Below are 13,895 nucleotides of genomic sequence, written 5' to 3' on the forward strand. Positions count from 1 at the left end.
AATGAATGTATGCATACTTATGAGCAACTGTATATTTATATATACATATATATATATATATACATACATATAGTTGTGCTTGTTAATGCATGTAACTGCGTACACATTTACATGCATATAATATATATATATATATATATATATATATATATATATATATTCGCCCATACATGCACATTTTATTCTAAATATATGTATATTTATGCATGAATCTACTACGCATTCTTACTTTTTCTTCTTTGTTTGAATACGTATCTCATATCAAGTACGAAGTGGGTTCCATTTATTCCGTGTCTGTTGATATGTTCAACTGAGTCAATTAAATCCAACAAAAAAAGCGGCACTGAAGCCTTCCTGCCTCTCTTCTTAAATACTTTGGCACGCTTCTTACGCCTGCACAACAACAAATAAATAAATGAACAAATATACACACACGAAGCGAAGTGAATATCAGGAGGAACGTCATGCTTTCCTTGTTCTACAAGCAAACTCAAGAGAGCAGCCAAACTGAAGGACTGTTCCGATGCAGCCTCTTATATTCATCTTTTTTGTTGCAAGTTTGTCTTATTTCCACATCATCTACTTCATCATTCTATCTTGCTGCGCATTCTTTACAACCCCCGCGGCCCACCCTAGCATATCGCCATTACTACTTCTCATTCTCATTCAATGCTTGATATACAGTGCAAGTACGTTGAGTGGCTCAGTAAAGAAGTAGAAATAACCTTAAACCGTAAAGCCTAAACCCCAAACTCTACACCCTCAACCCTAGTGTTTAGTGTAAGCCATGCGATAAGCTGAACATTCGAACTTCAATTCATTTTCGCTGTTTTTGTGTTAATTCAACTCATTTTCTACTCTTTTGTGTTCTTCACTCACTCTGCGGTTTCGATGGCTTCTGTTAGTCGCGCTGAGACTCCAGTTGTGAATTGCCACATAGCAGATGATGACGTGTCAGTGCACATGAAGGTCCCTAAAAGCAGCAAACAGCAACGCAAAACAAAAGCACTATACGATTACTACAATTCGCACTACCACTAATAATAAGATCACCGAATAGGGGGCTAATGCGTCGCTTTAGAGGGATATACCAAACAGAATTGTCTGTTGCGTATTGATATGTTTGTGTGTGTGTGTGTGTGTGTGTGCGTGTGTGTGTGTGTGTGTGCGTGTGTGTTGTGGTGAGCAGATGAAGAATGAAGGAATGTTAATTGAATGCATGAACACAGCGTGCGCGGACAGAAACACGTGCACAGCGATTGTTCCTGTACAATGTCAAATATATGCATGTTTATGTACAAACGCATGTAAAAACACTTGGGAAATTTATACTCTGTTTCGTGTTTAGTGCATCGTATCCATTGCATTCCTTACTTGGGTACATCTGCCCGCTGTTCAGGGCTGCTATGACGCGCGCTTTGAGGTCATGGAATTCAGTAAGCATATGTTCGAATGTCTCCTGGAGCAAGGTAAACGCCTCAGGTCCATAATGTTGCGGACTTTCTGTTTTTTTTCTCGCTGCTGCAATTTCAGCAGCAAAGGAGCTTCTCTTGCTAACGAATTGTCTTAGGCGAAGAACAACGCTTGTTCTGCTTCGAGACTCGAGTTTAGAGTCCTCCAAGCCCTGCACTATCTCTGCTAATGACCGCTCAAAGAGGGAAGCCAATCTTGCTTCTTCTTCTTCTCTTTCAGAGTAATAAAAGAATTTCACTGCGCAGGTTAAGCAACACACGCCATACAGGCACGATGAGAAGGGTATAGTGTTCCTTTCGTCTCTCTGAATGGATTTTTTCAAGGAGGCATCTTTCTGCAAAACTGCTTTTCTCGTGGGGGTTTCTCAACAGAAAAGCGCTCACCAAGGGCTGCAGCCAAGGGGTCGATGTTCGAAATGGCTGAAAAACCCAATAAACAGATTGTGCACCTTACAACGTGCTTATATGCGTGTGTTTGATATACATATATATATATATAGACATATATATATATATTGACAAGTATATCTATGTATGCAGATGCGTGGAGGTAACTAAATGCAATTTAAGGCTTAAAGCAGCTGAACTCATTTGCAAAGAGGTTAAAGTTAACAATTCAAATTTCACCAAAAAAACATCATTTCCCCCCCTCGTTCTATTTATCCTTGTTTCGTTTACTGTTTTTCTATTTACTGATGATTTGTTGTTTCTCGTTTTGTTAAATATTGTGTACTTGTTATTTCGTTTCATGCTGTTGTATTTATTGTTTCTTTTTAATTATTCACCTTCAGGGAATATGCTGAGATCATCAGAGTATTCTGAAGCCTCGCCTGTCTCGGGGTTAACTGAACGCAACAAATAAAAAACGCAGCAAAATATCAATGGAGTGCAATAAATACAATGAAAATAGAAAGCGCACGTACTTATCTATGTAGTGAAACTGCATAGGTAAATGGGCGGTGAGGTAGCCCGCCGGGGCCACTATATACTATTTGTTCGCGAATGGAAACAGCGACGAAGAAGAATTCTGATGCACAAGCTCTATTAAATAGTTTAATTAATTTTTTCAGTAGCATTGTTGCTATTGTTGCATTAGTATTACTCTCAGTGCGAAACTCGGCAGTTTTTAATCCTTCGTACACCCCATATTCCCCTTTCATTGCATTAATTACCTGAAACGTTTTCCTCAATGTGGTCCATAATTGCAGTCGCGTAGATGCGTGCAAAGAGTTTTACTATAAACTTTTCTTCTTCCTTTTCAAATGACTCCAAGAGGGTTTTTCGAATCAACTCCGCTAAGTACCGCACAGCGCATCGTTTGCAAACTGCGCGAAAAAACAGCAGAACCCGACAGAAGATGGAATTCAACTTGGTTGTAAACAGAACAAGAGGTGAGGCGTAATTAAATTAATGTATTTGGGTGTGTGGGTTTGGCCAACTGACTGTTCGTTCTCTTAAACATTCATGCATGTATATGTATATCGATATATTTGTATCTGTATGTGCATATGCATATACATATATGTAGACACATTTATGTTTGTTGACACTGTAGCGTTTTGAGATTGCCGCACATGCTCTCGTCTCTTCGACCTCCAAGCTCGTTTGTTGCAATATCGAAGGGACGCGCGAGTTGAAGCCGGTAGACAACCCAAAATGCTTTCTAATAATAGTCTCCATCATGGACTTGAAAATAGACTGTTGTTCTGTGCAAAGCGGAACAGAAGAGCAGACGAGAAAAAGAATTCAATCACTAATACACGGAGAGAATTAGTTTCCCCCCTCCTCCTCTAAACTGTTTTGTGAGGCAACCACGCACCAACCACAACACCTTTATGGCAGCTGATAACAAAATAGCTGACAGCTGGAATAAACGATATTCTATCTACTTTCAGTGCTAACCGATTGACATAACGACAGCTTGTAGCAATCGTAGTGCTTTGAAGGACTTCATCTCAATGGATCTCCCAGCGGATGCCAGCATCCTTGCTGCATCAACGACGATGTAATATTTGTCTCCTAATTCATCTACTGCGTGCTGTATTGCAACTCCTATTTGATCTTCGGGAACTCCAGACGCCAGGATCTGCTCCACAGCGATGTCCATTGCTTCATACGCTAAAATAGAGAGCACAAAGCGTACGACGCATTGGCTTGCATACGCACCCCGCTACAAAACCCGCAGACTACAAGGAAAAGGATGAAAAATAACGAAAAATGCACAATCAAAAGAGCCAAGCGATGGCATTCGCGTGCAACAACACCCAATGAAGCATCAACTGACCAGAGCCTCTCATGCACTCCTGCTGCAGCGAAAACCTCACTAACCCCACCTCCGAATGCAAATATCAGCAGCATGTCTCGCATTTGTGGTTGCTAAAAGCGAAATCACTCAGTGGACGGCCTGCACCACGAAACGCACCGTCCGTTGCATAGGGGGCGCATTGTTCTGCTGAAACTTCGAAAATTTCTTCTCGGATGAACCGGCGAACGTTGGGGTCTGCCTGTGCCTTAAGAAAGCTGGCCGCTGCGACTTTGCCGCACTGGCCTCCACCGAATTGCACAACAGCAACATCGTTGTCAGGCATAAGCGCAATGCCTGGGCGGATAGGCCCGCAGTTGTCTTGTGTAACGATTTGTCCCAGCGGGGCGCTCATAGCGGCGAAGCGCTGCTCCGCAGGAGTCATGGAGACTGTGAACAGCCGTTGCAGAGACTCGTACAAATGATACAGACTCAAAGAAGAGCTAAAAGGTAGCAGGTTTATGTGCAGCGCCGAGGGGTCCACGACGCTTCCCCCTCCAGCGGGAACCTCCACTGCATACATAAAAAGCAAGAAAAACACAGCATGCTGCATCTTCTCAATAAGTAAACATTGGACTTGAAATGAAAAATGCCGCATGTGGACGCCAAAGAGAAATTCGACCAATCGGAAGAGGATATGTGCTCGTGTTTGCATTGATGCACGCTCTTGCAGCGAAGTATGTTTGTGTGTGGGAGCACGCATCGCTGTACGCATGTAAGTCTGCCACTCTACATACAGACGTGCGTTAGGACGCCTATTTGGCTGTGTTTGTATGCTCAGCACATGTTTGTGATGTATTCATGTCTTCGCGTATACAGCATGCCAACAACAATGAGTGCGTGCACGGGAGGGCGTGCGTGTGCAGTATATTTTGATCTCTTACGTGCCACTTCCTTTCCAAGAATGTCAACTACAATGTCATACACAATCGCCGCCAGCTTCCCAACGGCGTCCCGAGGCAAGAAAGAGAAGTTGTTGCCTAAGAGCGCCTGGCGTATTTCATACTGGAGGCGGCCCGGGTTGGAGACAAGCATAGCTGAGGCGAAGAATAAGGAGAAGAAAAGCAGAACAAATTATCCATTACGCATCATCAGCATGCAAACGCTGCAAGCAATGCAATGAGCACTATTCCGTTTCGTTCATGAAAGCGCTTATAAAAAGCACATTAACCAGAGCAAGGAACAGCATGAGTGGGTTTCGGGGTGACACTGTGGAATGACGTGTCGTTCATTGGTCAATTGGCCTTTTATTTTTATCGTCACTTATATTGATTTGCACTAACAGGAGTGTGTGAGGGTGTGCGTAATTTTGTCTGCAAATGAGCGGCTAATCAGCTTCGCCCTCTTCTTTGTTACTTCCGCCTTAACGCAAAACTTCACAGTACTCGAAAAGATTCGCCTGCGAAGTTCCCTATGGGAAGCTGAAAAAATAAGGATCACAACAGCTCCAGGAGTGCATTGTTTATTTGCATTCAAATGCCATGCCATGCTACAAGCTATAATAACCACTGCTTTCTCTGAGCAGCCGTTGCTCTTTATTGTGTAGGAGATTTCCAATGCTGCGGAATCAACAAGCTAGAAAGGAAACTAACCTAGTAACACGCAGTGCTGCACATGATTGAGCAGGGAATCGCGCGCTGCTGTTGCTGCTGCTTCAGCATCCCACTCCTTAAGAGCAGAGAAAACGTTCTCAAACTTCGCTCGTTCTAAGGGGTTCATTTTTCCCAGCAAGAAATCTAAACGGCCAATGCGTTCGTAGATACTGTAGGCCTGCAGGGGGTTGACGCCTGCCAGCTGCAGATTTCCCACTTTTTGTGCCCTGTACTGCTCGAGGTACGCCATTAACTGCGGCAAAGGTAACAAAAGAAGGAAGAGAAAATAAAAAAACGCTTGCTCGCGTTCTCTTCCCTTCCCTCTACAAGAAAAACTGAGTTTGCAAGAAACACTTCTGCAGAGTAGAGGGTTTTCGTGCTTTTGCCCAAAGAAAAGGGTACTGTTTTGAATTTCGTTCGGACGTACGAACATAATTTCTTGCAGTTCGGGCCCAGGCACCTCAAACGCTGCTGCATGTCTGAAGCAGAACACACGGTGTCTTGCTCACCATTTCAATATTGCACAGAGTGCATCTCTTGTAAGCGCACTGCACTCCTACATATATAATGCGAATGATACATACAAGCATGCATGCGTATACTCCGTAGGTGCTTCATATGTTGCTTCGCAGTGAGCAAATACAACGAATTCACAAAAATGTGGTTGCTTACCCCACTTGAGATTCCATTGCGGCACTGCCCAAGAGAAAGTTCGTGAGGGCTTTCCGGTTAAGTCGAAATTCCTGCATTGCCTCTGTCCTCGTTTTGTCCTCCAGCAAACCTTGGTAAGCGAAATAGAGCCCGTAAACAGGTTTTGTGATGGCGTTGAGGAGCATTGCGCAGAAAAGTGTTGCGTCCAAAGTCGAGAAAGAAAATTGAATGGTGCCTTTAACAAGCGCCGAAATCTTTTCCGCGTTCTGCACTATAAATGAGGCGGAGCCCCTGAACGTGTCAAATACTGAAATATAAAACTTTCCCTCGCCTGCAAACCATCTTATAAACGTCGCAACTCGCTCAAACCAGGCAGCTATCACACCAAAGAGCTTTAACATCCGGAAGCGACGAATTAGCTTCTTCAGTCCAACCTCCTGGAAACAAAACAAAGCATTATTGCACACAATTGTAAACATTCGTGAGCAAAGAGACCAGGCTCCCTTCTTAAGCTTTCTTAGCAGATACCATAGTGATGATGAAAAAGGTGGTAAACATATATACATAAATGAGAATGTAGAAAGGCAAAATTTCAATTTTAGTCTCACCACTGCCCAGTGCCAGGCTGCTCCGAATCTTGCGAGGACTTTGTTGAGTCCATAGTTGAGAGATTCTGCAATAAGACGGACGCTAGTCTTTGCAACATTCCACGCTCTCCTAGTGCGTTTGGCCTTCTCTGCTCTTGCCTCCTTTAATTTCTCTTTGGCCCTTAGGAAACTCAGTTTTGCTCTGTCTTGCGCAATACGGGATAACATGATGCGCTTGACTTCCTCCATTGTCTCTGCTGTAACGCCCGTTGGCGCTGCCTCTGAGGCCATACTAAAGTTCTCCTCTGAGAGGACAAATGGGTTTTTCTCTGCAGTTTCTTCTTCCGCAAGTGCTTCTGTTTCTTCCCCTCCGCCCTCTTCAAAAGGCTTTGTGGCTTGCGCCGGCGGTTGTGTCTCTTCTTCATCGGTTGTCGTGTCCAATATTGTTTCGGAAAAGGTCCCAGGTGACTGCTGTTTCTCCTGCTTCGTTGATTTTGCTCTCCTGCTTTTCCGCGATGCTCGCAACTCCTCCTCGAGCGCATCATTCTTCAGGTCCTCTCCTCCCAATGCTTCTTCTGCACTGAGTTCCCCCCACTTAAGGCCAAAGAGCTCCATGTCTCGCACTTCTGAGCCTTCCTCAAGGGACTTTTGAATGGCTTGCCTCATGTGCATGCGCATCGCGGTGTTGAATATAAACGAAAGAAGGTTGAATGCCGTAGAGATCATAGCTATCAAAGTCAGGGGATTCGGCGCAGCAGCAAACGACAAGACCGAAATCGAGAGAAATGTTATATTTACGAGAAATAACATCAGCGGCAAAAAACGAATTACAGTCCTCAAAATACTCTTTAAAAGAGCCTGCATCCGCACCCACGCCTTGCTAGCCATATTCTTGATCCACTGAACTGCCTTGCTTTCTGGCCCCTTCTTTCCTGTGGCTCCAAACAGCTTACGCATTTTCGCCATGATTAATTTGCCCGCCCCTTTGAGCCGTCTGAATGCAGCACCGAGACGTGCCATGACAGAGGAGAAGAAAGCGGCCCCTGCAGATGGCTGCTGAACCACACGGACAAGGACTTTGCTGCACATTTTGCCACTAACCGCTTCAGTTAGGCCCAGGAAAGCAGCACATCCTCTCGGTCTTCTGTACGCTCTCCTTTCTCCGTGGAGCGCCAGCTTCTCCTGAAGCTCGAGCGCAAAAGATTTAAATGCAGTTTTCGATTGCGGTGGAACCGAGAGATCCCACTCAAAATCATGAGGTGAAGGCGAAGAAGGTGCAGTACCGTCGCTATCCGTTGCGTTTGGCTCTTTAGTTTCTCTGGCCTCTACCTCTTCGGCTGGGAGATTGCTGGGAGGCGCCGACGGCTCTTCGAGTGCGCCTTGCACATCTTGCTCTGGCTCGATGAACGCAGGTCCCAAGTCTCCCCTATGAAGGTGAAGAAGGTGACGATCATGGGGCATTCCTTTTGGGTCCTCATGATCTCTCGATGGCAAGTACCTACTCCGTTTGGCTAGAGAGCCGAGAGAAAAAGAGCTCGACAGGCTCCACTTCACTCCAGGATCATGGGGTCGAATAGCATGAAGGCCTCTGACCCCCTGAAGTGTTTTTCTGACAGATGGGAACACAGTTATCTTAGCGCCGCGTGAGACAGCATATGAGACCTCAGCTGCTGGTCGCTGGGGTAGGCCGCTGGCGGCGATGATGCCCACGAAAGCGCAGGTTAATGTAAAAAGCATTTGCTTCATGTTGTAGAGGAATTTAAGACGACAGATGGCCCCCATGAAGCGCTAACCCGTGGCGGGAGCTCGGCGAAGACGAGACCCCGTGCGGACCATGGGCCGGGCTGGAAGAAAGCAGACAGGCAGCATGAAACCTGAGAGAAGCTACTTCCTCGTCTATACGCATACGCAGGTTGCCTTAAAAGTATGTTTTTATACTACTCTGGAAACTGAAATGAGCGCAAAGAAAGAGCCAGTGGTTGGGGGGTGGTCGCACGACTGTGTGGACCAGCCGCCGACGGCGACGGCAAATGACCGAACCGGGCAGAAAGCTGCAAATTACGGGACTGATCTGCAAACACCCAGGAGATAAAAGAAACATTAAAGCAATTGCATTAAATAAAAACAGGAAATTTGAGCAATATCGGACCCGCCGAGCACTTGGGTCCCAGGACTTGGGCCTGTAGTGTGATGCATTAGCACAGCGGCCGACACAGAAACGACCGATTTTCGGATTTCTTCTGCCACCTCTATAGCTAATATTCGACCAATATTAAGACAGTTGAGTGGAAATAAGTGCATTTTCACGACGGTGAGAGTAGTGCCTTCTCTCCGCATGTCACAGGCGGGTGGTCGGCCGGAAAGCCCAGCACCTGATGTAAAACCAGCGCAAGCCAAAAGAGAGCAACTGCTCCTCCACTACATAAAACCGTTTTGGTGCTCCTTTCCCCCTTAATTGTGCATGGTTAATCGTCCATCACCTCACGGACGAAGGGCATTTCAGCGGGATTACGTCTTAATTTCGTATTGTGTGTACAGGTGTTGCAAGTAAGGGTAATGCCCGTTGTCTCATTGCCTTCGCTGAAGCTAGTATGTGAGAACGAAACTTGTGAGGGCTGGTGGTTTCTCATATTAGCCTAGCTACTCAAATGTAGCTCAATCTCGAGGCTTTGTACCGTTTGCCTGCTTTAATGCAATCGGAAGCGCTTCCTTTGTATCAGCTGAACAGTGCAACCACAATGAAAGCGTTGCTACAAGCAGAATGTAGGAAAGAGAACCTACCACTTAGAATGCGAACGCGCAATCACTCGAAGGATGCCTCAGAAGCCTCTGCTCCGCTCCCTCTCCGCTGGCTAGGCGCGGCAGACGCGAGTTTGCTTTTCGCCGCCTCTAGTTTTGCTGCTTACAGCCTTTGTACATATGGCCCACTTCCAGCTTTCTCTTTGCCCTTGAGGGATGCTGTGTTACTGCTGGCCTTGTCCCCATCAATGCAGACCTTATGTCGCTCTTTATTCATGTTCAATCTAGCATGGCCCGCTCAAATGGGCTGCTGAAGCAACCCATTAGAGCGCAGGCTTCACGCTGTCTATCCCCTTCCCCCTTCATCGGTCCTCTTTTCTCAATCCAAACTACAGAAGAAGCGCAAAAAAACTGCATACGAAGGAGGAATGAAATAAAGGAAAAATAAATTAGCATGAGAAGCCTCGACGGCTTCTTCTACCCTCGCGTTCAGGTCCACTTATCGCCGCAGTACTGCATGCCTACACCCTCATGAGTATTCTATCCAATCTGCTCCCTTCTGTGTTGCTCCTGTTTACTTGCGTTTCATTTGATCTGGATGATCATACATATTAGCTTACTGCGGCATGCATCGACATCCTTGTAGCGAAGGCGAGTTTTGTCTGAACACCGTAGTGCATCAGCCGAAGTGAGTTGAAAAAGATGAACACCTTCCCAGGAAAAATGCAAGAAAAGTATGCTTGCTTATTCGCATGCCTCTTGGTGCAAGGACGGGTAAGCAAAAGAAAACTAAAAAACTTTACGTGCGCTGGTAGGCGGTATTATCAGGTATATTGTCTAGTAAAAAAAGACAATGTGTCGTTTGTCTATGCCAATCTTTTCGTAGCCTATCACGAAACATAGGCGTTTATCAGCTTTTCCTTTTGGCGAAGGCCTTTGCCTCTTCTTTCTCTGTGCCTTCAGCAATCGGCTTCATTGCACTGCAATGCATGCGTTATGCGATGCATCATTAATAATACCTCCGCAAGCATACGTAACGCATGCGGCAGGAGAACATCTACGCACGTAGAACAGCACGCAAGCCCAACCAAGTGTACATACGGAAATAAACGCGCATTGGCTTTGCCGTGCACGCACTCATTCAGGCACTTCTACGTGCCTGCCTCCCCCACCCGCCTGTCTACTTTAGGAAGCTGCCTACTTGTCTATTTCAGCACACAGATGCAGAAACAGGATTTTTGTGGCCTCCATTTAGACCTCTTCACCATTTGCTTTGCCTGTGCGGACTTCCTGCTACTTTCCACCACGAAGAGAATGCGTGCTGCTTTCGCCGCCGTGTTGCACTGCGAGGACGGGAGAGGCAGCGGCTGCAACTAGATGCATGCAACGATATGTGTAAGCGCGTTCAGCTTATTAATGCAGTTTATTGTTTCCGCGCCGAAGCATGTTCAGCCGCTAAGTTATTGAAAGGGGAATCAACGTCCTTCTCGCCTCCCCGCTGGCCCCCTTTCTCAGGTCCTGTGTATTCTTCAGCTGGCACGCCTGCAGCTGTCGGAGGCCCCTGTTGTTCGGCAGCCGCTGCAGTGTCTGCCCAGGGGTCTTGGGTGGTGTCTGTGAACTGCAAGTTTCCAAGGGGGCCTTCTTGGGGTGGTTCATTGGGGTCAAAGAAAGTATCTACCTCAGCATCGGGCCGAGGAAACGCGCACACTGGTTGTCTCTGCGGGGGAGGTGGTGCTTGTGTCTGCTTTGTTTCTGTGGTCGCTTGCCGCGAAGACTTCTTGCGGCTGCTGCTGGCCACATCAGCAGGAAGGGAGCAGGGGGACCCGTCCTGCGCATCATGCACCCATCGAATGAAGGCGAACACATCGCTGAAGTTCAAGGGGCCCCTCTCCAGAGTTCGGGTATCTCTGCAGTGCAGCGCATGGTGTTCCTGCTGCTCTCCATCACGAAGTTGAACGTATGTCACGAGGTCACAGCCAGATGGAAGGACAGAAGGGGCCTTCCACTCTGGGGGGCCCCTTCTCGGCTGATCTTCGGAAGGCTGCGCGTGCAGCGCTCCTATGTGGGATGCCTCAAGGGGAAACTCATCACCTCCTCCTGTGCATGCACTCGCCTTCGCCTCCCCTTTATGCTCGTAACGCTCCAAGACTGAAGCTAGCTGTGTTGCCTGCACAGCCTCTTCTGCTGCGCTGTGCCTCTTTGCTAGCATTCGGCGGCTGCAGAGAACACATGAAACGAAATGGGGTCATTCAACACCTGTCAACGCACCCTAACCTCAGCAACAACAAACAACAAACAAACAAGCCAGCCAACAACAACAACCATAGAAACAACAATAAAAAAGAACAAGCAAGAAACAACGCACAACAACAGACAACGAAAAACAGCAAACAAGAATAACGAACGAAGGATCTACGTGAGTTGATGCAGCTCAGGAGGAAGAAGAGCTGCTTGTCTTTATACTGCATAACAAACACGAACCCCAGAGACAGGCGCCTCGGCAAGCGGACCGACAGCCCCGTGGAAAGACAAACGTAAAATGCATTAATTCAAAAAAAAGAGACAAGCAAAAAGTACGCTCACCGAACAAACACTTCGTAAGGCACCTCCCACGGGTTCTCCTGTTCCTTCTCCGGCTGTGTGCGTCGGTGCCAGATGCTTTCACTATCTAAAAGAGTTGATGAAGCCCCCACCTCCCTTCTTCTCTCTTGTTCAATGCTCTTCCCTCTCGTTTCCGTCTCTGCGTCTTCTCTAAATACCCTCGCCGCTCTGCTGTCGCCTGAGTCTCTCTCTATTGTCCACCGCGACCCAACTCCCTGTTGCTGTTTCTCCCCTTCAAGCAGAACCAACACATCCCTCTCTCCGCCACTTTCCTTCGCGTCCCCAACAGCAGCAGCAGCAGCATCTGCTATTGCAGCATCTTGTGCTCCTGCATCTGCTTCTGCAGCATCTGCTGCTGATGCTTCTCCGTCAGCTTCAAGCTCCTCCATGTGCTGGCGTATTCTTCCTGGGGACGTTGGCTCATGGGCCTCGTGTCCGTTCGCCTCCCCCTGCCGCTGTTGCCTGTCTCTGATATGCTCCTCGGCCTTCACTTTGTTTTCGTCAGAGTCTCTCTTGACTCTCTCCTTCGTTTGCGTCTCCTGTGGGCCCCTTAACAGCAGCCCGCTAGTGTCTGTCTCGTCTGTCTCCTCCTCCAATTCAGAGCCCCGCTCCCCTTGGCGAGTCCCTCGCTCCTCCTGAACTGCCGCTGTCAGCCACTGAAGACTGCTGCTGCTGCTGCTGCTTCCCTCTGCATCAGCGATCGCTCCTCCGGTAACCGCCGCGGGGAGGCCTCCGGAAGCTGAAAGGCTGTCCCCCCCCAACTCTGCCTGTGTCGGCATCTGCATCTGCTGCTGCTGTTGCTGCTGCTGCACCTGCTGTTGTTGCTGCTCTTTGGGCAGCTGTGCTGCTGGACTTCTCTGAAGGCTGCAAGGGGACAGGCTCTCGTCGTGACAGAGGGACTTTACCTCCGTTTGCAGCCTACCTTCAGCAGCAGTAGTAGCAGCAGAAGCAGCAGCAGCAACGGGACTCATCAGCGAACTGCTGTCATGTCTTACGACTACGTCGGAGCAAGTAGCTGCTTGATTGCATGCAATCGTTGTCGCTGGTGTCTGTACACTGCTACTCTCCGCCGGTACAGAGAGACCGGGTGGACTAGAGGGATTCATGAGGCCCCCAGATTCGAAGGGCTGTCGGGGTGTTAACGACATTTGGGTACATTGCGCATGGAGGCCCTCGCAGTAGATCTTGTCTGTCTCCTGCTGCTCTTGAAGAGGAGGGGAGAAGGAAGCAGCAGCAGAGCAGATAGGGTTACTGACCTCCTCAATCGCCTGCTCCGAATTGATGCGGAATATTTGTGCTGCTGCAACAGGAGAAGCGTCTTCGGCCTTCTCTGCCAGCTTCAAAGACTTTGCGGTGTACGCACAGTTGCTGCGCTCGCCACCAGCCGCAGGAGAGCCTGGGGCCTCCTCATTGCCGTCAGAACTTCTCATAACTGAAGGCGAACGCCGATTTGAGGCACTGCCAACCTCATGCAGATTGCAAGGCCTAAGGGCGGAGCCAGTACAAATGAAATGGCGCGCCAGCAGACAGCAGCAGCAGCAGTAGAAGCAGCAGCAACAGAAGCAGCAGCAGCAGCCGTGAATGCTCGCTTAGAAAGAGTGGATGGGTAAGGAATTTCTCTTAATGCAATGAAGCAGCACCTACAGTTCCTTGCAACACGCAAAGTGAGTGAGAGGGAAGCTCATGGTGGCTCTACACTGCAAAGACAGATTCAACCTGCGAGATATGCACAGCATCTGATGCTCTGTGTGTTCCACCACAACCATCTACATCGATGTTTCATGCGGGGTGTATATGCACTTGCTGTCCTATATGTGGAGTGTATATACCTGTGAAGCGTTACATGTGGAGTGCGCATGTATGCGCGCTGTTACGTGTGAACTGTATGTAGAAGTGTTATATGTATATGTATATATATATATGCGGTGTTATACATATATATATGCAGTGA

The 13,895-nt window shown here is 47.7% G+C and overlaps 3 protein-coding genes across 3 annotated transcripts; all 3 read right to left on the bottom strand.

Moving 5' to 3' along the window:
* Positions 1 to 229: 229 nt before the first annotated feature.
* Positions 230 to 8,341, bottom strand: EAH_00051860 (hypothetical protein, conserved; the record flags this gene model as incomplete). The annotated part of the gene is made up of 14 exons (XM_013391205.1): positions 230 to 393; positions 880 to 973; positions 1,375 to 1,710; positions 1,857 to 1,892; positions 2,258 to 2,317; positions 2,645 to 2,797; positions 3,047 to 3,178; positions 3,375 to 3,590; positions 3,895 to 4,287; positions 4,659 to 4,811; positions 5,367 to 5,619; positions 5,794 to 5,845; positions 6,039 to 6,454; positions 6,626 to 8,341. Coding segments are annotated over 14 exons (4,174 nt in total), but the record flags the coding sequence as incomplete, so codon positions are not given.
* Positions 8,342 to 8,662: 321 nt separating this feature from the next.
* Positions 8,663 to 9,620, bottom strand: EAH_00051870 (hypothetical protein; the record flags this gene model as incomplete). Its single annotated transcript, XM_013391206.1, has 4 exons — positions 8,663 to 8,675; positions 8,754 to 8,976; positions 9,280 to 9,324; positions 9,533 to 9,620. The coding sequence occupies 4 exons, from the start codon at positions 9,618 to 9,620 to the stop codon at positions 8,663 to 8,665; spliced, it is 369 nt and encodes a 122-aa protein (XP_013246660.1).
* A 1,146-nt stretch (positions 9,621 to 10,766) lies between these two features.
* EAH_00051880 (hypothetical protein, conserved) lies at positions 10,767 to 13,629 on the bottom strand (the record flags this gene model as incomplete). Its single annotated transcript, XM_013391207.1, has 3 exons — positions 10,767 to 11,559; positions 11,927 to 13,402; positions 13,589 to 13,629. 3 exons carry the CDS (start codon positions 13,627 to 13,629, stop codon positions 10,767 to 10,769), a joined length of 2,310 nt encoding a protein of 769 aa, XP_013246661.1.
* Between the last annotated feature and the right edge of the window lie 266 nt (positions 13,630 to 13,895).

Source organism: Eimeria acervulina, genomic scaffold (assembly GCF_000499425.1).
Source record: "Eimeria acervulina Houghton genomic scaffold, Eah_scaff909, whole genome shotgun sequence".
Lineage (NCBI taxonomy): Eukaryota > Apicomplexa > Conoidasida > Eucoccidiorida > Eimeriidae > Eimeria > Eimeria acervulina.